Source organism: Somniosus microcephalus, chromosome 8 (assembly GCF_052327205.1).
Source record: "Somniosus microcephalus isolate GS21.2 chromosome 8, FLI_Smic_1.0, whole genome shotgun sequence".
In the NCBI taxonomy this organism is placed as follows: domain Eukaryota; kingdom Metazoa; phylum Chordata; class Chondrichthyes; order Squaliformes; family Somniosidae; genus Somniosus; species Somniosus microcephalus.
The window spans coordinates 194,761,124-194,785,983 of NC_140994.1; the positions used below are offsets into that span (position 1 = coordinate 194,761,124).

Here is a 24,860-nt window from a genome sequence, read left to right on the forward strand (position 1 = left end):
GGGGTACCGCGCTTCCCGTGACAATATAAAATAACGCCATTACCCATGATACTCTAAACATGATTAATATATCACTACAGTCCAGTCTTTACAGGAATTTTATGACAAAGGGTATGCAGATCACCTGTAAAACAGATTCAGAAAGTAGCCAGTCAGTCGTCTTTATATACTTTCAATTGTGTCCAATGCTTCCATACTCCTTTACCCCTTATGTCTAGACAGGCACAGGTATCCCCACTGATTATGATTACATATGGCCCACTCTATTTTGGGGCGAACCCTGGTTTGCTGGGCAGAGTTTTCACCGTGACTTTACTACCCGCTGAGGGAACATAAGCCGTCATTGTGAGCTCTTGTGCCCGATCCTTGTCCTCCTGATTATCGCGGACATTCTTTCGCATCTCCTTTAATTGAGTGCTAAGTTCCAGAACGTATCGTTTTAGTCTATCTTTTAAAGGGCCTACATCGGCCCCACCTGTTATGATGCCTTCTGGCAATTGCATCGCCCTTCCTGTCATCAATTCATAAGGGGTCAAGCCTGTCGTTCGGTTTTCAGTGGCTCGCAGCTTCATTAGGATAATGGGCAATACTTCAGCCCAGGTTTTCCCCGACGTCTGCATTGCCTTTGCCAATGCATTTTTAAGGGTTCGGTTCATTCGTTCCGCCATGCCCGAACTTTGAGGATGGTATGGGATGTGGAATTTTTGTTTAATTCCCATTAATTGGCATACCGTTTTTATGACACTCCCGGTAAAGTGGGTACCTTGGTCAGAGTCCATTTGAATTGGTATTCCCCACCTGGGGATTACTTCTTCAACTAAGACTCTGGCAACCGTCAAAGCGGTGCAATTTCGCGTGGGGAAAGCCTCTACCCAGCGGGTGAATTGGTCTATGACCACGAGGCAGTATGTTTTGCCGTGTGACGGTGGAAGGGGACCTGTGAAGTCTATTTGTATATGCTCCCAGGGCCCTCGTGGCCTTGGTTGATGTCCCATTTTGACCTTTATGGGTCGCCCGGGGTTATACTGCGCACAGGTGATACATCGATGGCAGTATCTCGCGATATCTCTTCCCATCCTCTTCCACCACCATTCTTTGCTGAGGCTTCCCATCATCGCTTCTCTCCCTGAGTGTACAAGCCCATGGTGGAGTTCTAATAGCGTACTTTGAATGCACTTGGGGGCCATTACCCTGTTATCCTTTCACCAGACATTATCGCTTCCCCGCTTTGCGCCTTGTTCTTCCCACGTACCTTTTTCGACGTCGGGGGTGTCCTCATGGAGTTCGTCAATACTTATCTCGTCCTCGGAGCTGCTCACAACGGCTATTGGTACTTCTTCGATCCTTTCTTGCTCTAGCGCCCTTTGTGCTGCTTGGTCCGCAGCCTGGTTCCCCTGGTGATTTAACCAGTCCGGGCTAGTCAGGTCCGGTTCCCTCTGATGTGCCTTAATCTTAATTACTGCTACCTGTTGGGGTTTGTCGCTAGCTTCTAGGAGGGCTTCTATCCTCAGCTGGTGTTTTATGGGATTGCCTCCCGTAGTAATGAATCCCCCTCCTACCCCATACAGTCATATAATCGTGGACCACCCCAAAGGCATACCTACTATCTGTGTAAATGTTCACGATTTTATTCTCTGACAACTCTAGTGCCCTGGTGAGAGCCACTAGCTCTGCCACTTGGGCCGATAGGCCTCCATCAATCCGTCCTGACTCTACGGTTTTTAATTCGCCATTAACCACCGCCCACCCCGTTCGGGGCAGCCCATCTATATACTTGTGTGAACCATCTACGTACAACGTCTCTTCCGCTGTCGCTAAAGGGGTGTCTTATCCTATCTTCTTCCAGGTTCATATCTACGTCCCCACAGTTGTGGGGCTCCCCAGTTCCCAGTATTCCTTCTGCCGGGTTCTCCCCTGTGTCTCTAACAATGGTTACTGCTTTACTCGGAGGGAGGAGGACGGCCTCCCACTTGGCACGTCTCATGTTCGAGACGGATCTTAATTTCCCGGTATTCAGCATCTCTACCAGAGTGTGTTTAGTGTGCAATATAATGTTTCCTGTCATTACTATCGGCTCACTAACCTTTACTGCCCAAGCCGCACAATCCAATGCAGCTATGCACCGGGAGAGCCCTGTGACTACCGGTCCCCCCGCTGTGGAATAGTAGGCGACGGGCCTTCTTTTATCCCCATGATCCTGTGTAACTACTGCTGTGTAAAACCCTTCTTCATTGTTGCAATGTATGTGGAAGTCCTTACTCATATCTGGCAGTCCTAGCCCTGGGGCTGATACTAGCTCAGACTTTAGTTGAGTATAAGCTTCCTCTTGTTCCGGTCCCCAATCTATCGGTTCCAACGCGGGTTTACCCCCTTTCACTAATCTTTGTTTAGGTTCTGCTAATTTAGCGAACCCCGGGATAAAATTTCGACTGTAATTAAAGAGCCCCAGTACCTTCCTGACTCCGCGTACTGTTACGGGTCTCGGCATGCCCTGGACAGCGTGTTTCCTGTCCTGTGGCATTTCTTTAAGTCCTTGGGAGATTAGATGTCCCAGGTATAGGACCTGAGTTTTTCCTATCTGTGCTTTTTTAGGGCTTACCTTGAGGCCAGCCGTCTCTAGGGCCCTTAGTACTAAATATAGGGTTGCCAGATGGTCTGCCTTCGTTTCCGAGGCTATTAGCATGTCGTCGACGTACTGCAAAATAGTGCTTCCTTTAGGTACTTCTACCTGTTTTAGGATATCACTCATGACGCGGTGAAAAATAGCTGGGCTATTATGGAATCCCTGTGGCAATTGGGTCCACGTATATTGTTTATCCCCTACTGTGAATGTAAATTTCTCTTGTGATTCCGGATCTAATGGGAGTGCCCAGAATCCGTTAGCTATGTCTAAAACAGTGAATATCTTCTGTTCAGGGGATAGCCCATTCAAAATTGTTGAGGGGCTGGCAACGATGGGGTGTCATTTAGGAGTGACCCTGTTGAGGGCCGTATAGTCTATAGTCAACCTATAGCTCCCATCAGGTTTCTCTACTGGCCATGTGGGGGAATTAGTAGTGCTCGTGGTTTCCCTCAGGATACCCCTTTCTACTAGCCCCTTCACTATGTCCACGACTGCCTTCCTGGCCTCCGCCTTTATTGGGTACTGGCGGTGGGATTTGTGTTCTGGTCCGGGAATCTTAATAGGGTCGATACTAGCTTTTCCTGTATCTAACTTTGTTTCAGCCCATACCCCAATCACGGAATCACAAATGGCTCCGTATCCTCGTGCCAGTCCCTGGTAGTTACGGTGGCCACCCCAAGGGTGCCAGTGTTATTTGCCAGTTGTCTAATCTTTTCCTTACGGCCATCCGCCTTTGGCCATGTTAACTTTCCTTTGCCACAATCAATTATTGCTTTGTACTCCCTCATTATATCATTACCTAATATTGTACCTTCATTATTTTTACACACACAGAATTTCATGGGGAGGTATATATTATCGATTTCCACCAGCTGCGTGGTGCTCAAGTGAGCTGGCACTTTAGTGCCATTGAGTCCTCGCAGGAGTATTGACTTACTAGTCGTGGGGAGGGGGAGGTTAGTGACGGAAACTGATGCGCCTGTGTCCACCAGCATTTCACATTGTCGGCCCCCTACTAGTGCAGACACATAAATTCTCCCCTCCCTTTTACCTTTTATGGGGGCCACCGGACATCAACTACTACGCTTATATTCCTGCCATTCCTTATATTCTTCGGCGGTTAGGGTGTTTTGCCCCTCACTAGGCCTGCCGTGTTTTCCGTAACAGGCGGCCTCTAGGTGCCCCCGTTTTCCGCAATAATTGCACTGTTTGTCAACTTTCTTCCCTTTGCATTCTTTTACAAAGTGGCCCATCTTTCCACAGTTGTGGCATGGTCCTTTCTTGGGTCGGGTTCCAGATTCCCAATTAGTCACGGCTGCTACCATCTCTTGCTTTACCTTATCCTTATCCTCCATCCCACTTCCAGCTACCCCACTAGCCCATTCTACCAGGTCATCATAGTTTCTGGCAGTTACTACCCCCATCTTAATGATGCCTTGGTGTCTGGGTGACAAGCCATCCTTAAATGCCTGTATAAAGGCCGGGTCCGTCCTAATGGCATTTTGTTGGCCCAAGCTCTCTTGGTAGATATTGAATAATCGTTCTCCATATTCTGACGCTCCCTCACCCTTTTGTTGTTTGGTTGTTGTGATTCTATTCCAATTCGTGGGGGAATCACCTAGGACCCTCTGGACTTATGTCTTAAAAAGGGCAAATGCCGGCTGTTGGGCGTCCATTTCGTCAGTGAGGGCTACCGCGTGTGTCCAACGCCCTCCGCTGTAGTCTTGAGCGGGTTGAACTGCATGCCCGCCTGCCACAAGTCGCCACTTGTCCGCAGGGCAGGCTGCTCGGACCAATTGGTGAATATCCCTTAGGTGCAACTGGTGCCCTACCCAGACGGCGTTAAGTTCCGTCCAGAATTTAACATTCTGGCTCCGGGGCTGGAGTTTTCCTAAGACGGTCATGATCTGCTATCTTTCCCCGGGAGTGAATGGTTTGTAACTGGCGGTGGGATTAGCCAATGTCCCGCCCCGACTCACAGGAGCCATCTCGACTATTTCAACGTCCCCCTCGCCTGCAGGGGCTGTTGGTTCTGCACTGTAATATGGGGGAAGGGAGGTGGTGACTGGACAGGTCCCCATTCGCCCCCTTCGTATACCTTACACTCTTAATTCCTTTATAATCTTTGCTTGACATTTCGCCTTTGTCTCTAGTTCCGTAACCATCTGTACTTTGTCTTGTGCAACTTTCTTTATTACGTTTACTTGTTCAATGAGTCCTGCTAATTGGTGTACTAATAACACTCCTGCCTTCTTGGTTTTATCCTTTGTCTGTTTAGTCAACCAGCTTCTCTGGAGTTCTAAAGTCTGTGACACATCCCAACCGTCTTTCTGCATCTTCTTAATTAACGACTGTCGGTTTGTCATATAAGAATATGTGAGGGAGCCCGAAGGTCCCCTCTTAACTTCCTCACCTGACATCGCCGCTGCTTCACCGATCGTTCCTTCGTGTCTGGAGATCTGTTCCTTAGAGAGCCCCCCTATTCTTTCCTTCCGAGAATACCCGAGCTTCTTGTCGCACTCTATGCCAGCGTTCTCAGAGGTCCGGGTTTGTCTTTCTCTCAAAACTGCCCGGACGTGTAACGCTTGCTTGTTGGACGGGGTTTCTACCCCTCCCCGGTGTCTGTTTACCTGATCAGGGTCCTACAACACCGACACTAATAATCTCCTAGTTCACTTAGCAACATGATATAATGCAGAAAAATGTTAACCGTACTCGACTAGTATCACGACTTTAGAACACCTTGGAGTCTCGGCACCTACTTCATGGTCCTGGCCTTCACGTGGGGCATTTGCCCTCTTAACAACCGGCCTGAGGCTAGGTGTCTGAGACAAGTGTCCTCCTGGTCCGAGGTTTTTCTTAGTTACTATTACATAAATACAAATACAAATCAAGTAGTGTCTCTTACCCACTCAGTCTGTGACCCAGATTCGTTTTGGTGCCGCTTCGCCGTTCAGTCGCCTTGTCGAGTGTCTCTGATTTATGGGCGGTCAAAAATCTGACTACTCACCCTGGTCGCTGATTCGAACGACTGTTCAGCTCCGTGGCACCCTGCTCGCAGCGCCAATTTGTTGTAGGAAAAATGATTCCTCGGAAACTAGACTTTGAGTAAGAGAGACAACTTTATTAAATGACAGAGCTCTGGGAGAAGCGTCTGCAACCACGCGGTCTGCGAGAGCACCTTCTCCCCAATTGTAGTATGTGCCGAGCTTATATACAATTCCAAGAAGTTGGTTTTAGATCATTTACATTCATCCAATCAATTCGTTTATTAGCGCATATCGTTATTTTCCTCCAGTCAGGAGTTTACACACTTGTGTTGCCAATTCTGCCTCTTCAGGTCTTCGTTCCGTCTTGTTCCCCGGCGGAATGTGATTAGTTCGATAATAGGATACAAGTGATTAGTTCGATGATAGGATACCAGTGAACCTTGTTAGCCCTCAGTGATTCAATTAGTCCCAGTCAGGACACGAGATGAACTTTGTTCCAGCCATGCGTAAGCGTGGCATGTCTCACTGTGCAGTGATTCAATTAGTCCCAGTCAGCGAATTTGTTGTTTGTGTCTTTTCCAGCAAAATCTTGTCCAGCAAAATTTTATTCTAACAACCTTATCCAGGGTGAACCATTGTTTTTGTTCCCAAAAGTTAGCCTGTCGGAGCCATGCACTTTCTGTTTCAATAAGGTTATTTATTCAGGGTCAACAACTGTCTTATCTCAATAGCCAGAATTCTTTCATAGCTATTTCATAGTTAGGTTTCTAAATTTCCAAACCCAGTTTGTCATGTTTTAGTAAGGCCAGAGTTCTTTGATAAGGTAGTGTATTTTTCTGAATAGGTTATATGGCTTATTCCTTCACACTTAACAGTGGGAGGGAGGAATACCTGCTGCCCAGGTGTATATTTTCTTGAAAAGATGGTGTTCATGGTGAGTTTCCCCAGTAAGATAATGGCCATTCCTAATTATAAGTGATCTTATCTGAAAGATTAATTACATGTCTGCCTGTGGTAATTAATCTATTTCTGCTATGGTGCTGAACCCACTAAGTGTTTCAAGACTTAGTTATACTTCTTAATGATCCTTTATTTCAACTACAGGTTTTCCTGGAAATGGAAACACACCATATAGCGATGACCATGATTGAAAAGTTCAAGAAAATACCTCTAATGTTCCATGGCAGAGAGCTGAAAGTATATCTGTCTCAAAAATACAAGAACCTGGTGTTGAGGGTAAGTCATGTGACTAATGTTATCTTGTGATCATAAGGATTGAACCCAATGAATGGTTGGATAAGCTGAAGTTTTGGGATCTGGATCAGCAAAATCAGACTCTTTTGTTGACACCCAAAAATGCTCTTTCAATTTGTATTGCCATTGTGGCATCATTTGCTTCAACCAAAACACACTGCACTGCTGCCTGAGCAGAACTAGCACAGTTCTAGTGAGCAGCATTGTTGAACAGCTGGGCAGCATTGACTAGTAATTTAAACAGCTGAATGGTTTCAGATACATATCACAGCATGTACCAGAACTCGTAGACTGCATATGCACATTAACCTCCTGGTATCTTATGTCACACACATGGAAGTTTCTGCTGCATTTGATGTATAATAGTAGAATGATGATGGTATATTTTGTCATACTCTAACAAACAAGTAACTTAAACTGTATAGCAAGAAAATACCTTCTTTCTAAATAAAGGAGTTGGTGTTACTACTCGTACTTTAAGAATCCCCTGCATACTTCAAGAATTAAATCAGGTTGCAAAAAGGGAGTTGATATTTTCATTTCTTTCAGAAACAAGGTAGAGGGATTGACGAATTGTTAAGAAACAAAGAGCGGGAAAACCGGTAAGCTGTGTACTTAAAAGTGTAAGAGATAAAACCTGTTTCTATTCACCTATGTAGGCTAGATTTAAACAGTAACCCATTGAGAATTATTATAACTTGTTTGAAGGAGAATTAAGTAAATGTCATCAGGCTACAATTTAATTTATTTCAGACAATTTTAGCCATTAATAATTATTTTAAAATGTAAACAGAATCGCCTTTACAAATATTCACAGCGTAAGATTTGTGCAGGTGTCTTTTTGGACTTTGCCACACTGGTATAGGCAGCTAAGCAGATGCTACTTGTTTGTCCATCAGTAACAGAGGACAGCATTGCTGTACACATCTCTGCTGCCAATTTCAGGGCATCTTTGGTGAAAGCTTGTGGTTTGGATGACAGCCATCTCTGCCATAGATGGATTGTAGCATGTGAAAAGAAATAGAAACAGAAAGGAGAGAAGAAATTAATGTAATCTCTCCTCACTCGCTCACCCACAAAACATTCTATTCACTGTACCGTAGTTTTACAATTTGGGCTTCCTCCCAACACTTGATAACTTGTGTTCAACGCAGACTGAGTCTTCTATGAACAGAATTCTGTGTCCTTATGCATGAAATAAGTGGGATAGCTTCCTACAGCACCGACAATTGCCTCTTAACCATTTTTATTGCACTGAGACCACTGTGATACTTGCCATACTCTTCTAAAAGGTGATAAATAACAAAGTCAGACCATTCTGTTCAGGCTAAATTAATAATTTATTTCTAATCTTAGTTTACTGTACTCTATCCTGCAGCAATAGGGTATTCCATTTGCATGGCAACCAATCTTAAAAGTCGATGGCCGGAATTTTACTGGTGCTCAGAGTGCTAGTTTGGAGGTGGGTCTGCTGTCAAAATCACAACGGTTGACAGCGGGACGGTAACCCGCTGTAAACCCCCCTCCTTGTCAAGTTTCACAAGTGTCGGGTCTGTCATCCCTGAACAGACCTGACACCAATCGGCGGGTCAGCCAATTTAAATACTTAAAAGCTTGTTAAAAGGTAGTTAAGCACCATTTTCCTATGTACAGGAAACTTTGTGCTATCCGGCACCGACGGGACCGAGCTGTTGCCGTCCCATCAAAACTGCCGGACAAACCAGCGCTAATGTTGAAACATACGGAGATTTTGAGCTCCGTATCTGGCAACAAACCCAGCTTCTAAACAGTCGGCCGTACCTTGCAAGCGTCTCTGTAGCTTAGCAACAGCTTCAGCGAGACCTTGCAGAGCCTGACTGGTGGAAAAAAAAGCAACGAAAAGAAAAAAATACTAACGAAACGGCTCCTGATTTTTGCCGGTGGCTCGAGCATTCCGGACAGTTAACCTCCAGATAAACCAAAGTTTCCTGTACTTACGTTTTACCAGGTTTTTTAACAAGGTTCCCGGAGAGCGGGTATCATGTCAGGTAAGAAGGTCGGGTGTTGTGTCAGAATGGAATGATTTATTAACCTGACAGCTGCAAATGTTCTATGAAAGCTCCCATTTCATAGGTCTTCACTTTCCAAGGTTAGAAGCTGTTGCTTACTGCATTTGGAAGACAGATTGAGCATTTTGCAGCTAGCAAGTGATTGGAACAAATTCTCTATCCAGTGTCACCTCATTGGAACAACCTCTCTCACCCTTGACAGATTGCTTCTGTCATCTCAACCTCACCTGCCATCTATTCCATCAGCAACGGTGCCCTTGAAGAAATCTCACCTTGGTCCTCAGAATCCCGACACGATCAGCACCAACATCCACACCAACCTTCTCCGCAATCAACTGATGCGACACAGGGCATCACCCCCGTACACATTGCAGCCCAGGACGCCAACGATGGCCTCACCGTGTCCAGATTGACTTCACTTAACACTGTACACCCTGGCTGCCACATGATGCACCAGGTTGGCACCACCCCACGCCAGCACCATAAAGCATCCCTACAATGTCCAAGCCATTCCTTTCACACTCATCTCCGTGGGGGGCGGGGGGGAACGTTATGTCTCACTATTCACTGGAACTCACTAAGACACTTCCATAGGTGCACACAAATCTGTCCAAGAAGGTCAAGTATTGAAAATAAAGATTTCAATGCTTGACAACACATTAACAGAAACTTTACACAAACATTGGCTAAAGCACACAAGTGCCTACTCTTGTGTGTTAGTTTGAATGATTGAACAAGGATGAGTGTGAGGGGTGGCTAGTGAGATGGGGAAGTAATAATATAGATGGAGAGGGATGGGCGGAGGTGTAAGGTAAGTTGGTGTGAGTAAGGATGTGCAGGAGTAGGGTAGGGAAGGCAGAGTGATGGGGATGTGATGAGTGACACAGGAGGATGAGGTCGAGTGTGGCTTTGCAGTAACGTTTCGTGATCATCTGTGATCATTGAAAGATTTGCACCACTGCAGCCAGGTCATCCTGACAACATCCCGGCTTGTGTCCTCCTGTGCAATGTGCAACCAGGCTGCGTTGGTGTCCTGGGGAGGTGTCTTCCACCCATTGGAAGGGAAGAGAAACCTCCCTGCGTGCTGTGACTCCCCCCCCCCCCCCCCCCCCCCCCCCACCAACCATAAACATATGGAGGGAGTAATGGGAGAGCCTGGGTGCAGCCGTGCACCTTTGTGCAGTGCTTGCCATTGTTTGCAGCACCTCAATGCTGTAGAATACTGACAGCACAACTGCCAAAATTAATGTGGCCATGGTCCCTTTAAGGACACCGGCTGATGACGCGTCGTCAGACCGGCTTCCTATTAATTGGCCGGGAACCTCGTGGCTTAACAAGCCCCATCAATGGAAAATCATGTTGGAGGCCGGGATCGAGACAGATGCGGGGTCCCCACACGCCACTGACTTCGCCCTCCACGGACCCGCTGAGGTTGGAAAAATACAGCCCTATATGTGTGATTGCTAATTAGTCCTTAATTATGGACAATTTAGTGATTTTGAACTTGGAATTGGCAGGTTGAAGTTGCCCTAACATTTTATGCTGCACCCTTATGACTGCAGCAGAAAGAGAATACAATTAGCCTAGAGTAGATTCAAAGCCAGTTCTTGCTGGTTAAATGGGTAGTATTTTGTTTTGTATTTACATATTTAAAGGTAATTTATATTCTCCCATTCCCAATGCCATGCACAATTTATAAACTGAAAGGACAAGTGAGTGACCTGCTGCTAGGTATCTGCCAACATCACCAACTTATAGGGAATGCATGAAAGCCACCTAGGTCAATTCTCTATCAGATTTCATTGTTTTTTTCCTCTGTTGGGAAATGCTTGGCTTGCCCCATATACCAGCTGAAATCGGGAGCTTGTAATCCAAGTAATCACTGATACAAACCAACAGCATGCCATTCTATGGCGCAGTGTGTTGGAGCTCTGATATTTTTCTTTAGGAAAACACTAAAGATGGTACTTTTTTAAATACCTGAATGAGACTTACATTCACATTTTTGCTGCTGTTTGATTTCAGGAAAAGGGGTCGTTCTCACAGTCCTTCTAAAAGAGCACGATCCCCCAGCAATAAGAGAAAGGCTCAAGATAAATCAAAAAATTCTAAAGAAACAGACCATGAAAATACACAGATGGTCTCTCCTTCAATGGAGAAGGACACAGATCCGAAACAGATGGAAGGAGAGAATGTTGCAACAATAAAGTCACAGGATAACCCCTCCTCAGACAGTGAGAACTACGAGGAACTTGGTGGAGCAGAAGACTTACTGTTGGCATGCGATGAATCAGTGAAGGATAAGTCCGAACTTGGTGACAGAGAGGGCAATATGGAGGTGGAATTGGAAGCAGAAATGGAAGTTGGGCACTTCAACGAATATGAAACTAGGGAGGAGTCTGATGATGCAGAACCAAGCTCTCCAAGCGCAGCAAAATTATCTGAGAAGGTAGGCATTAAAAGTTCAAAAGTTGGAGACTTGCACATAGTTCATTCAAAGATGCCTCCGTCAACTTTTACTTAGAAAGTGTTAAACTCTCTGATTTGTGATTCATTATCCTGTGAAGGAATACAGGAAAGGGTAAAACTGGTGTGGTTTGAGGATTCATGCCTTTTCAGCAGTGTTCATACCCTTTTTACTTAGCTGTTATCACTCCTTTTGAATTCTTGCATTTCAGAGTATCCGTCTACTCTCCCATCCCTTTCACACGCACTACTTCGCCCTTCTGCAGCTGGAGAGTCTAGGATGAGTTGCTGCTCCTAAGCTTCTGCTCGGCAGCACAAAACTATGGCTGAGGGCACACCCAACATTTTTCATGCAACCTTTATATATATATATATATATATATATGCAAATATATATATATGTTGAATATTGCCATCATCTGGGGGGAGTGAACATATAAGGTGGCTGTCCCTTTAAGAAATTCATACTCTATGTGGTCATGATCTTGCAGCATACTTAACTTGCCAACCTTGTATACCCAGCAAATTTTTTTCTCATTTCCTCTTATATGTGGGCCATGGATGAGATAGCGTTCACTTGCTCTGTGACCTCCATTCATACTGTTCTGGTGGTGTTCTTTATTGCAAGGTGGCGCCCAATTCCAAAAAAGTCACCATTCTCTGTAGTTCCTCTAAAGTTACATCTTTAAATGGGGCAGTTCACCTTCCTGTCTGCTTGCAAGAATTTTTTCTATCAGATAGAGAAAAGCTGTATGCGTGACCAGCCTTCTGAGAGCTTGTTGCACTGGATAATCTGGCACTATGGTGCTCCCAACATGTGCGCTGAGAGTCCTGATGATTTATTATAGTGAGTTGACAATGCATTATAGCATACGGTCAGCAGCGAGCAAGATACAATATCTACAGGGAAGCAGTTCCACAGCTACTGAGCTGAGACTACATTATCCATCCCTTTGTATCTGCCCACTGTGGTCTAGCCTTTTGCAGTCAACTATACCTCAGCCATCAGGCAGTGCCAGCTCATCTGATGAACTGACTCATCACATCCAGTTGTACATTTTCACCTAACTTTTCAAAGATATGAATCCTATTTAAAATTTAACCAGTGGCTCAGTTCTCTATCTGCCTCACCTCTTTATTTGACCTCTTCAACTTCTGGGTTCTTGTGATCAATCGTGTTGATGCTGGGGCTAATGCCTTCTGACTTACCAGTTTCATCTCCAAACTAAAATAAATTAATAAAGCTAATCGATGTTACAGAAGCCACCACTGCTTTATGATTTCTTGTAACAAAAAGCAGATAGCTTTTTTAAAATTCAGTCATGGGATGTGGGCATCGCTGGCAAGGCCAGCATTTATTGCCCATACCTAGTTGTCCTTGAGAAGGTGGTGGTGAGCCGCATTCTTGAACCACGTGAGAGTACTCCCACAGTGCTGTTAGGGAGGGAGTTCCAGGATTTTGACCCAGTGACGATGAAGGAACAGCGATACATTTCCAAGTCAGGATAGTGTGTGACTTGGAGGAGAACTTGGAGGTGGTGGTGTTCCCATGCGCCTGCTGCCCTTGTCCTTTCAGGTGGTAGAGGTCACGGGTTTGGGAGGTGCTGCCGAAGAAGCCTTGGCGAGTTGCTGCACTGCATCTTGTAGATGCTACACACTGCAGCCACGATACGCAGGTGGTGGAGGGTGTGAATGTTTAAGGGTGCCAATCAAGCGGGCTGCTTTGTCCTGGATGGTGTCGAGCTTCTGTTTGATCTCACCCGTTGATTGTGGGATCGCTTAGCCCTGTCTATAGCATGCTGCTTCCGCTTTTTAGCATGCATGTAGTCCTGTGTTGCAGCTTCCCCAGGTTGGTACCTCATTTCTAGGTATGCCTGGTGCTGCTCCTGGCATGCTCTTCTACACTCCTTATTGAACCAGGGTTAGTCCCCTGGCTTGATGGTAATGGTAGAGTGAGGGATATGCCGGGTCATGAGGTTACAGATTATGGTGGAATACAATTCTGCTGCTGCTGATATCCCACAGCGCCTCATGGATGCCCAGTTTTGAGCTGTTAGATCTGTTGTGAATCTGTCCCATTTAGCAGAGTGGTAGTGCCACACAACATGATGGAGGGTGTCCTCCGTGTGAAGACAGGACTTCGTCTCCACAATGACTGCGGTGGTCACTGCTACCAATGCTGTCATGGACAGATGCATCTGCGACAGGTAGATTGGTGAGGACGAGGTCAAGTAGGTTTTTCCTTCGTGTTGGTTCTCTCGCCACCTGTCGCAGGCCCAGACTGGCAGCTATGTCCTTCAGGACTCGGCCAGCTCGGTCAGTAGTGGTGATAAATTCCCCCACCCAGAGTACATTCTGTGCCCTTTCTACTCTCCGTGCTTCTTCCAAGTGGTGTTCAACATGGAGGGAGTACAGATTCATCAGCTGAGGGAGGGCGGTAGGTGGTAATCAGCAGGAGTTTTCCTTGCCCATGCTTGACCTGAAGCCATGAGACTTCAGCTGTTTCAATTATTATGTTTATGTTTGGGAGAGGAGGAAGGAAGAAGAGAGGGAAAGTGTGGTTGCTTTTGGGGAACGTCAGTAAAAAATGTTGTTTAAAAAGCGAGTCCCACATAAGTGACTAGTGGGGTACCACAGGGATCGGTGCTAAGACCCCAGCTATTCACAATATATATAAATGATCTAGACGAGGGAACTAGATGTAATATCTCCAAGTTTGCAGACGACACAAAGCTGGGTGGAGGATGCAGAGGAACTCCAGTATGATTTGGACAGGTTGGGTGATATGGCAGATGCAGTATAATGTGGATAAATGCGAGGTTATCCACTTTGGTGGCAAAAACAGGAAGGCAGATTATTATCTGAATGGCAATAGATTGGGAAAAGGGGAAGTGCAACGAGACCTGGGTGTCCTTGTGCACCAGTCGCTGAAGGTAAGCATGCAGGTGCAGCAGGCAGTTAAGAAGGCAAATGGTATGTTGGCATTCATAGAGAGAGGAATCGAGTACAGGAGCAAGGATGTCTTGCTGCAGTTGTACAGGGTCTTGGTGAGACCACACCTTGAGTATGGTGTGCAGTTTTTGTCGCCTTTTCTGAGGAAGGATGTTCTTGCCATGGAGGGAGTGCAGCGAAGATTCACCAGACTGATACCTGGGATGGCAGGAATGACGTATGAAGAGAGATTGGGTCGATTGGGCTTATATTTGCCAGAGTTTAGAAGAATGAGAGGGGATCTCATTGAAACTTATAAAATTCTAGACAGACTAGATGCAGGAAGGATGTTCCCGATGGTCGGGGAGTCCAGAACCAGGGGTCACAGTCTAAGGATAAGGGGTAAGCCATTTAGGACTGAGATGAGGAGGAATTTCTTCACCCAGAGAGTGGTGAACCTGTGGAATTCTCTACCACAGAAGGCAGTTGAGGCCAACTTATTAAATATATATTCAAGAAGGAGTTAGATATATTTCTTAAGGCTTAAGGGATATAGGGAGAAAGCAGGGACAGGGTGCTGAATTTGGATGATCAGCCGTGATCTCATTAAATGCCGGAACAGGCTCGAGGGGCCGAATGGCCTACTCCTGCTCCTATCTTCTATGTTTCTAAGTCTTGTGATGACTATGTGAGAGCATCCCTTTTGCGAGTCAGTACTTGGAACTGAGGTCTTCAACTATATTCCAGATAGATAGAAAGCTGGAGTCCAGTTTAGCATAGAAGCTCCCCTCTACTTCCAGATCATAAGATAAAAGAACATTTGTGGTGTAGTATTCTTAGGAATACTCCTGTACGATACATCAGTTGAGCCCCATTGGCTTGTATAGCCAAACAGAAAACACGGGGATCTCCAGGTTTCATAATCTACTCCAGTATTCTTGACAAAACCTTTGTGTTTGGCCATTAGTCCAGTGCTGCTTGATGGCATTTCCAGTTGAGTGATGAGCATAACTGTTGTTGACTTGTCCTTGGACCATTTCAATGCTTGTTGGTGCAGACTTTAGCACTATTGGATGAAATTGCCTCAGCTCGAGCATTGATCCAGATCAACTCCAATACCAAGTTCAAATTACCTTTTATATACCCTTCATCCTCTGTAGAAACATCCCTTCTTTCCAGCTGTTTTCTCTAAACTTTTTTTGCGTTCTTGCTTCAATGTATGAATTAGATTTTTGCTCATTTACTTCCTTTCAGAATGGCTGAAATTATATGTAGTGACGGTTTGGAGACAATTGCATCTTTACAGGGCTCCTTTGGGTCATCAAACTCAAAAAGGGCAATGCCCCAGTGTTTCCCACTGCCCACCGGTGTTGAGGTTCATGTGGGGTATAACCAGCAGCACAGACCTATAATGTAAATTTTATGTAACACCCCCCATCTGAATGACGTGAATGAAGGCAATTGTGTCTAAATTAGCTAATCCATTATTCTGTTGTCTTAGTCAAAAACAACATTGGAGCAGCCCAAACATCTTACTTTACAAGTGAGCTTGTCTATACAGTGAAGCTGCTACATCACATTGTGAACCTATGACATTTTATCAGTAGTATTGTTTTTTTTCCTCTTTAGAGATCAGAAGGCATACGGTGTCCAGAATACATGGAGGAGTTTTTTGCCCTGGATGAGGTTGATGATCCAAATGCTATCCTGTCTCAGAAAATAAGATCTGTCCAAACAGACAAAATGGATGCTGACAACAGCAGAGATGAGCAAGATGCTGAAACACAAAGTTATGATCTAACATACAATATGGATGAAAACACTGAAGTGGATATAAAAACAGGTGGTGAAGTGAAGGAAAACAGTCCCACATGTGTAGAACCATCAAGTGAGCAGACCCAGGCGCTCTCTCCTCTTCCAGATAAATTCAAGCTTGGGCCATATAAACCCAACAATCCTGTAGGTAAGGTGTCAATACATTTCCTATAAGAGTTCTGTGGGGTTTAATTTTGATAGTCACTTGCATCACATTTCTACTTTTAGGACTGAGATGAGGAGAAGTTTCTTCACTCAGGGTTGTGAATCTTTGGAATTCTCTACTCCAGAGGGCTGTGGATGCTCAGGGCTGAGATCGCTAGATTTTTGGATTCTAAGGGAATCAAGGGATCTAGAGATCAGGTGGGAAAGTGGAGTTGAGGTCGAAGATCAGCCATGATCTTACTGAATGGCGCAGCAGGCTTGAAGGAACATATGGCCTACTCCTGCTCCTATTTCTTATGTTCTTACTCTTTGCCAAATGATATTTTTTCTAGGTTTTTAAAAATTAGATTTAGTTCACGTAATCGTCCAACATTGATGCGATTGTTCTGGCTTAAACATGCACTTGCAAGGCAAAGCAATTGGGATTGCATGGTGACTTAAATGTGATGCCTCTATCTTATTTCAGCACCCTTCACATATTAATCTCTTTTTTCTCCCTACCACTATTGATTCTTTGCTGGGTACCGTTCTACAGGTGCTAGCAGATATTTGGTACCTCCCCTAAGAGCCAACTCTTCATGGGTGAGCCTATACAATGACTATATGGAGGCTAGCTATCCATATGAGCATACTTTCTAGCAGGGTCATTGATAACCAATCAAGTGATGACCCCTGACTGATTTTCCCTTCCCTACCCTCCAGGGGCACTGAGGTTAGTTGTAACATCTCCTTTCCAATTCATCACTGATGGAAAATCAAACCTGGGACTGTCTGCTTTGTATGGCAGAGATACAAGTTATTCACAAGATAGTTTCCAAATAAGATTGATTTGCTTTCAAATTCATTATTCAGAATTCTTACCTCAGTAGAACCCAGTGTTTGTGTTTTGGATGACACAGGCACCCAGCAGGAATCAGACTATTTCCTGAGAGCAATACTACACAGTAGAAATCCTAGATTTAAGAGCACTCGATAATGCACAAATCACTTTGTTGCATTGTCGAGGTTGATATATGTATCGCTGATTTAGCTGTAGACCTACATATCTGGGTGCTCGGGGTACAGTTTAACAGCAATAGATTCTTCAGTGAACAGGTTAAGTAACAGCTGATCTAAGAAGCACTAGCATAATGTTAAGGCTAGTCTGCAATGGATCCAAAAGGGTCAACGTGCCCCATCCAGGAACTGAAGCAAGGCTCGTTTCATGGGCGCTCCGAGCTTTTAAGCTTTTTCCTTTATACAGGAAACTTTGTGCTATCCGGCACCGACAGGACCAAGCTGTTGCCGTCCCATCAAAACTGCTGGACAAACCAGCGCTAATGTTGAAACATACGGAGATTTTGAGCTCCGTATCTGGCAACAAACCCCAACAGCTTCTAAACAGTCGGCTGTACCTTGCAAGCGTCTCTGTAGCTTAGCAACAGCTTCAGCGAGACCTTGCAGAGCCTGACTGGTGGAAAAAAAAGCAACGAAAAGGAAAAAAAACCCTAACAAAGCGGCTCCTGATTTTTGCTGGTGGCTCGAGCATTCCGGACAGTTAACCTCCGGATAAACCAAAGTTTCCTGTACTTCAAATGCTGTCAAGTCATTGGACAACTAACGGAAGTGCTTGGAAAAAGCCCCATACCAATAGTAGTACATCATCTTTTGTAGTAGAAGGCACCAAAGTGGGTACTGTTTTCAACATTTTGTAGACTATTGTGCCACATTACCTTTGTAACAATAGCAACTTGCATTTTTCGTAGAAAATGTATGGTTCTTGTTGATTAAGCACATTATCCCCAATGACTTACAAATATTCATAAATGTTTCATACATATTTGAACTACTCTGGAGATTTCTGTAAACTAAAGTTGATCCTGTATAATACCTGAGCTACATTAGCTGCGAACTCTCCATCTTGCAGTACATATGATGTACCAGTGTGGGTAGTATCTGCTGTGGTACAGCTCCAGGAATGGTGCCTTACATATTTGCACCAGAAGGATCAGAAAGACTGATGCACTATGCTCTCTTTCAGGGTTAGATTATGTGGTTCCAAAAACCGGCTACTACTGCAAACTCTGCTGTCTCTTCTACACAAGCGAGGAAACAGCAAAGCAGACTCACTGTGGCACCGTTGACCATTATAAGAGACTTAAGGTAAGCCTGATGTTCAGGCAAGCAGATTTCTCTTTCCTTCTGTACGTATCCCTTTCTTTTTTTTTAAAAAGTTCTCTTGTTTTGAAGAAGTTGTAACTTTCAAAATAAGAAACACACACTGAAACCTTGAATATTTGCCAGTTTCTGCTCTCAGTCATGCAACTTCAGCTAGGGACTAAGAATAGGCAGTTTCAGAATGTGGAGTATTGCCATTTTTGGTCGTCCTGATGTTCTTGAAAGTTGGTTCCCTTGGGTAAGGCCTATGAGTGTATTGTAGGAAGGGGTGAGTCAAATAATGCATGTAATTCACATCAAAACTAAAATATCTTGGACTGTCTCTGTGATCCTATTACGTGGAAGATGACATAGTTTGAAGAATGAGAAAACCACGGCATCACTGATTAATTGTTGTTTTTGGCAGCACTACATTATTTGGTTAGATACATTTTTAGAAGCTGCTTTGTCACCTGGATTATTACAACTCTACTCATCAAGAGTTAAACTGAGCAGCTTCATTGAGCAATTTTTATCCTATATTGATGTGAAAATATTTGTATTTATATGATGCCTCATCATGTCATTGAAACATCCCAAACTGCTATACACAATATGCCTGACTTTGTTTGAGCGGAATATGCCCCATTAGATAGACGTACAATTGCATGTTTAGGTTTTTTTTAATTTTGACCAAAAAGTTGCTGGAAGTGTGATCTGATAAAGACGCAGCGAGGGCAGCAGGGACCTTGATGAACAATGGGGCAAACAGTGTATTTCCTTAACCAATGAGATTAAAGGATTGAGAAATAAAGAGAGGAAGGACTGAGAAGCAGGGTGAATTAGAGTGGGTGAATTCAATGTTACATTAGGTACATAAAGCATGTAAAAGAAAGATTGGATAGAGAGAAAAAAAGAGACAGAAAAGAAAAGTAAGAAAAAGAAGTTAAAATATAAAATTTGACATTTTTAGAATCTCCTAAAACAATTCACAACCTGAAGGAATGAAACTCCAGACTTATTATTGTTTACTTTTTGGGCAGTCGTTAATAATTATCATGTCGTTAACAGAGGGGTACTTGTGCTGATAATTACTAGACTTAATTTTCTGTGGCGAGTTTAATGGGCAATTAATGTGCAAATACAGCTTTATGAAAGTCACGGGGAGGTTAAGCGTGAGATGCCGTTTTCGCGAAGCTAACAGCGGAGCGGCACAAATCAGCCAGAAACTTGTGGCGATTTGCAATTCACGGTATCTCATCCTTGCCACAAGTTGCTAGCCAATTTGTGCATTAATAATGGCGTGTGTCATTCAGACGGCATTATTTTTCAGCAAAATCTGGCCTACTGAATTGCTTTTGGAATGCAGTGATTGTTATGTAGGCAAATATGGTGCAGGCCTCAATGCTTTGTGCTGTAGGCCAGGATTCCAAATGGCTGTATAGATGTTAATAAAAGACATTTTTGTATATTTTGTTACTGTGAAACCCATCATGAATCCATGTAATAAAAACAGAATTTGACTTATACAATCACTGTAAATCACTGGCCCTGCTTATCATCGTAGTGTTAGACAGACGGTGACAACCAGGCAGGGTGAGGGTTTTCTGTAGCAATGACCTTGTTTAATGCAATTTTTCTGCTGTGCTTTTAAAGAAAATACTGGCCAAGCAAGCTGTAGAGTACTGGAAAGAAAAGCAGCAGCAAGTCGTTCTGGAGTGAAAGAACAAGAACCTAGCCACCAATGAGAAGCATAATTCCAGTATTACCGAAGACATTGAACACAAACTGACAACCCAGATGGATGTGGTCTTTTTGTAATTTATAAACTGGAAACATTTACATAAGTATCGTGCTCTAATGTTCAAAAACTTAGGGCTATAAGAAAGTTTGAGTTTTGAAACATTGATGATATGTCACAACTTTCATGTTCATTTTTCTTTTTGGTTTTGAAGCTTCATTAAGTGTAACTCCACTTGCAGCTGTGAAATCCAGGCCCCAAAATCTCAATCTGATCTTCCTTTAGTGATGATCTTGAACACACAATATCATCTCTTACTGTGAGCTCAGTTCATTATCACTACCTATATTGATTTTTATTTTTCTGCCACACTAAAACAACAATGATGCCTTCAGTACTAACGGTATGAAGCTTCAAAACTTTTTTAAAGGGTGGATTTGTTACACCTCTAAAATTTCTAACATGCAGTATTGGTCTCTGTTTAAACATCTGGAATTGGTTTGTGGAGAGATGAAGCTTTTAATCATTCATCACTGGTCATGTTTTGTTGAGCTAATATAAATGTTAACAATGTAACTGGTAGTGATGAAAAACATAAAATACTCTTTAGAAAGAAATCCATTTTTGAGAAATAAAATGAGAATAAATGAAATGTTAAATGAGAATGAATCTCATCCATCATTGCTCCTTTGCTGGTTAAAATTGGAATATTGAGTTCTGTCACTTAACCGTAAAATCATAAATAGGGATTTTGTAATCTGGACTTTGTGATATATTGGACCAACACTGATATCCATCCATCTCAACCCAAACCAAGCAATTTTTTGAGGGGTTTAACACAAATATACATTTGAAAAATACAACACGTATTCTATTTTCTTGTCTTAAAATAGTCATTCATTCATTCAATCTCCATCTACAAATAGGAATTATTGTCACCCTGCAGTATAAATCATCTGGAACACAGTCCCTTTAAGAAATGTCACTGTCTGGATGATCTATATGTACAAAGTGCAACATACTTGAGGTTGTTCCCCGCCGTCCCCATGGATTAGCATTAATTCCTATTTTTCTGTGAAAGTTGATTTTTTTTTCCAGAGAGTACTGTAAGTAATCTACCATTTTACTTTACTTTTGTAAGCATGCCGAAGTACCATGTTCAACTCTTGGTGTGATGTTAGGCAAACATACAGTCATAATTTATAACAGAAACTCTCAAAATCTGCAATGACTATTGTTTTACAAATATCATACTCATTCGTATGAATTTTGTTTATACCAGAACTTATTTAGTTTGTTTTACTGGGTACTGTCATATGCAGTTTTCATTAGGACCAAGTGATCAGTTAATCTAACGCCCAGTTGTTGCAGCGCATAACCATAATCGTAGAAGGTTTAGTCAGTGATTGAATGGTGGAATTTTTTTAAGATCTCTGATGTATAAATTTTAAACTGTAAATGATTTGCTGCAGTTTCCGTTAACTTGACTAATTCTAAAGTGACGTGGAAGCCTCGCCAAATCTGGATGAACCAACAATCTAAATCTGGAATGCAATAATTTAAAAAAAAAAGTATATTTTGAAAGTCCCCAATACTGTGTTTACATTTGCAGACTGAAGTACACCTTTTCAGGATACTATCCAGACTCTATGGTATGGACACTCCAGTTGGCTTCCTGAGATCTTTGTACTTTAGTTCAATCATACAGATTGCAGCAAAATATGCATGGTGAAATCAGGGCCTCTATACAACATGACTGCCGAAGGGAGCTTAGATATTAGGATTATACCTGCATGAAAACCCACAGGGACAGAAGTGGGATGGAAAGGTGAGGGTTGTTTTGCTAAGTTTATTCCACTGGAGTGTATGCTGCATTCATTTGAGTATGAACTTGCCAAATGGATGATTGAGGCATGAACTGCAATGGTTGCTTCAGATGTCACATGTTACCCAAAGTCTTGTATAATTGCAACTGTTTTAGATATTTATGTTACTGATGCATCAATGGCGTCATGCATGGACTCCGAAAGGTCACTGTAAATTCTTGCATATATTGTAAGGATATTCAGAATATTTTTGGCACTAATAAAAAGAATTAAATTCCATGGGAACCAAAACAACTCAAAATAACAGTTTGACAGCATTGGACTAATAAACAAAAAGTATCAGATATTTTCTTTTTATCAATTGCACATTTTCTAAATACTGTACTGTAGAGTATTTAGAAAATGTAGTAGCAAGTGAAAGCACAAATATTTTTAAAACATTTTACTGTCGATACGTGGAACATACAACATGGCGTGCTGAAAGTCTAACACCTCACAGAATTGTTACAAAAGCTATGAGTATTGTGTTTTGCTGTTGATAAGGTGTCAAAGATCAGATTTGAGAACATTAAGAGGTTTCTGTCACTGTCCTGAATTTATATATAAAGAAGTGACTAGTTATTTTCAGTTTGCCTCAGAGTCAAAGCCAGATCCTTGTCTTCATCTGCACTTGAACTCAAATACTTGCTTTTGCATTTCTAAGAGCAAGCATGCGTGTCTATTAGAACTAAGAGTGTACTTAGTAAACTTCTGAGAGATGGTGTTGGTATTTAAAGTATTCAGACATACTAAATCATTGTCGATTAGAACTGTGATGTATTCTTGCTTCTTGTTTAAATCTGTGGTCTTTAGTACAGACATTGTTTTGTATTCAAACTGTTTAAACATATTTCCTTGATTTTGATCTGTAATGAACCAAATGCTGTACAAAGAAGCCTTGGTAGATCACTTGCCTTCCAAACAGAGGGCCAGAATTGACTAGCTCGATTACCCTGCCCATCACTAGAATCTGTCTGGCCTAGTTAAGGAAGTGTTACCAGTTCTTGGGCAGCATGTGAAAGCAGGTTGTACCCTCTTGGGAGTGCTGTATGGCTCATCTAGCCTGATTAACATTTCTAAATCGAGAACAGCTGAACTCTGGATACTGCAGTAAGCAGAAATCCATCCTTGGAAAGTAAATTACTGATTTGAAAAATGGGGTAGTTAATGAAGTGGACCGGCTTCCTTTTATTTCATGTTTGATTGCAGTGTTGTTTAAAATTGTTTGCTTTTAAACCATTTCTTCAACCTTGATGTGTCCAGGATCCATTGGAAAACACGCTTTAAATGATAAATGTGAAATTGTTGGTTTATTTTGTTTGTTTAAAATTGTGCTGTTGAGAAGGTTGGCTGGAATGGAGAGCCTGTTATGCCTGAACACTACACAATAAAAACTTTTATATTGTTATTGGTGAAAGATGGTGTTACGAGAATCAACTCCTTAAATCTTTTTTTGCCCAGCAGATGTAACAGAGTGACAAAGCTTGAACTGATGAGAAAGACAGCAGCAAGAATTTGGGAGGAGTGTTTGATTGATGGATAATGTAAAAACAGAAACTCTCAAGGCCAAAAAAACCCACAGATCCATAGTCCATCCATCAGGTGTCAGCTTGGCTCTGTTTTCTCTCTGCTGAGTAGAAGTATGTGAATTCAAGTCTCTGCAGAATTTGAGCATGTAATCTAGGCTAACATTTCAGTGTAGTACTAAGGGAGTGCTGCATTGTTGGAGTTGCTGTCTTTCAGAGGAGACATTACACCGAGGCTTGTCCACCTATTCAGGTGGATTAATGACATTATGCAAAAGAGCATGGCGTTCTGGAGTCCTGGCCATCATTCTCCCCTTAACCAACATTACCAAAAACAGATTATTTGGTTATTTAAGGGGTACCTGTGTCGGATGTCAGCCACAACCCCAGTCTGCCCACTTTGAGTGGATGAAATACTTGACTGGTAAATACTAGTACTGCAAATTAGAAATGTCATAATTGTAGGATGCTAATTATAGAAAATTAAGGAGCAACAGAAGGGGATATATAAATATAAACCCATCCATCCATATAAAGCTCCAGGTATCAACTAGCTACTTGAGCTTTTTAAATAGTGTGGGATAGAGATTGCACTTTGGGCATGATTGACAATCTGGACGCAAATTACCCTGGTTTCCAAAGTGAAGTTAAGGTTCAAGTTTCTGCCCAAACACATTTGCATAATCACAAACTTAAAATCTTCCATGAACCAGTGCAATCGGGCAGTGTAATACAATGCAATTGTTTTCCTTGCATTAAAAAAATTCCTTGATGTATTTAAGAGTGGTAACCTGATGCAGTTTTATTAACACAGCTGAAAATGGGTTTATCACAGCAAATAACCATTTTTACTCAGTGTCTAGTCCACCAACTGTGAGTAGTCTGATTTTTAAATCACAGAATGACTTTAAAACACTATACTGAATAATTTACTAATGTCATTGGTGTACACTAGTCAGTTTCTTAGCAAATTAAATATTTTTTGATATGGGCCCAAAAAACTAGCTTAATTTGAAGATTCCAGGATAACATATAGGATTAGAGTCATAATGACACAGAAGGAGGCCATTCGGCCCATCGAGTCCATGCCGGTTCTCTGCAGAGCAATCCAGTCAGTCCCATTTCCCCGCTCTATCCCCGTAGCCCTGCAAGTTTATTTCCCTCAAGTGCCTATCCAGTGTCCTCTTGAAAACATTGAGTGTCTCCGCTTCCACCACATCCACCGGCAGCGAATTCCACGTCATCACCACTCGCTGTGTAAAAAAAGTTTTTCCTCACGTATCCCCCCCTGTATCTCTTG

General features: G+C 42.9%; 1 protein-coding gene across 3 annotated transcripts in view; it reads left to right on the top strand.

The window, feature by feature from the left end:
• The window catches only part of LOC147114000 (matrin-3-like), an 89,003-nt gene extending 65,561 nt beyond the window's left edge, over nt 1–23,442 (top strand). For 2 of the 3 annotated variants that reach the window (XM_085995482.1, XM_085995483.1), the window contains exons 10-15: nt 6,718–6,849; nt 7,417–7,469; nt 10,941–11,364; nt 15,942–16,275; nt 18,313–18,434; nt 20,085–23,442. In XM_085995482.1, the coding sequence (XP_085851608.1) occupies nt 6,718–6,849; nt 7,417–7,469; nt 10,941–11,364; nt 15,942–16,275; nt 18,313–18,434; nt 20,085–20,150 (1,131 nt within the window). In that variant the 3' untranslated portion in view covers nt 20,151–23,442. The remainder of the gene's footprint in view (nt 1–6,717; nt 6,850–7,416; nt 7,470–10,940; nt 11,365–15,941; nt 16,276–18,312; nt 18,435–20,084) is intronic. The other variant, XM_085995484.1, reaches the window with a different exon arrangement.
• Nucleotides 23,443–24,860: the final 1,418 nt, after the last annotated feature.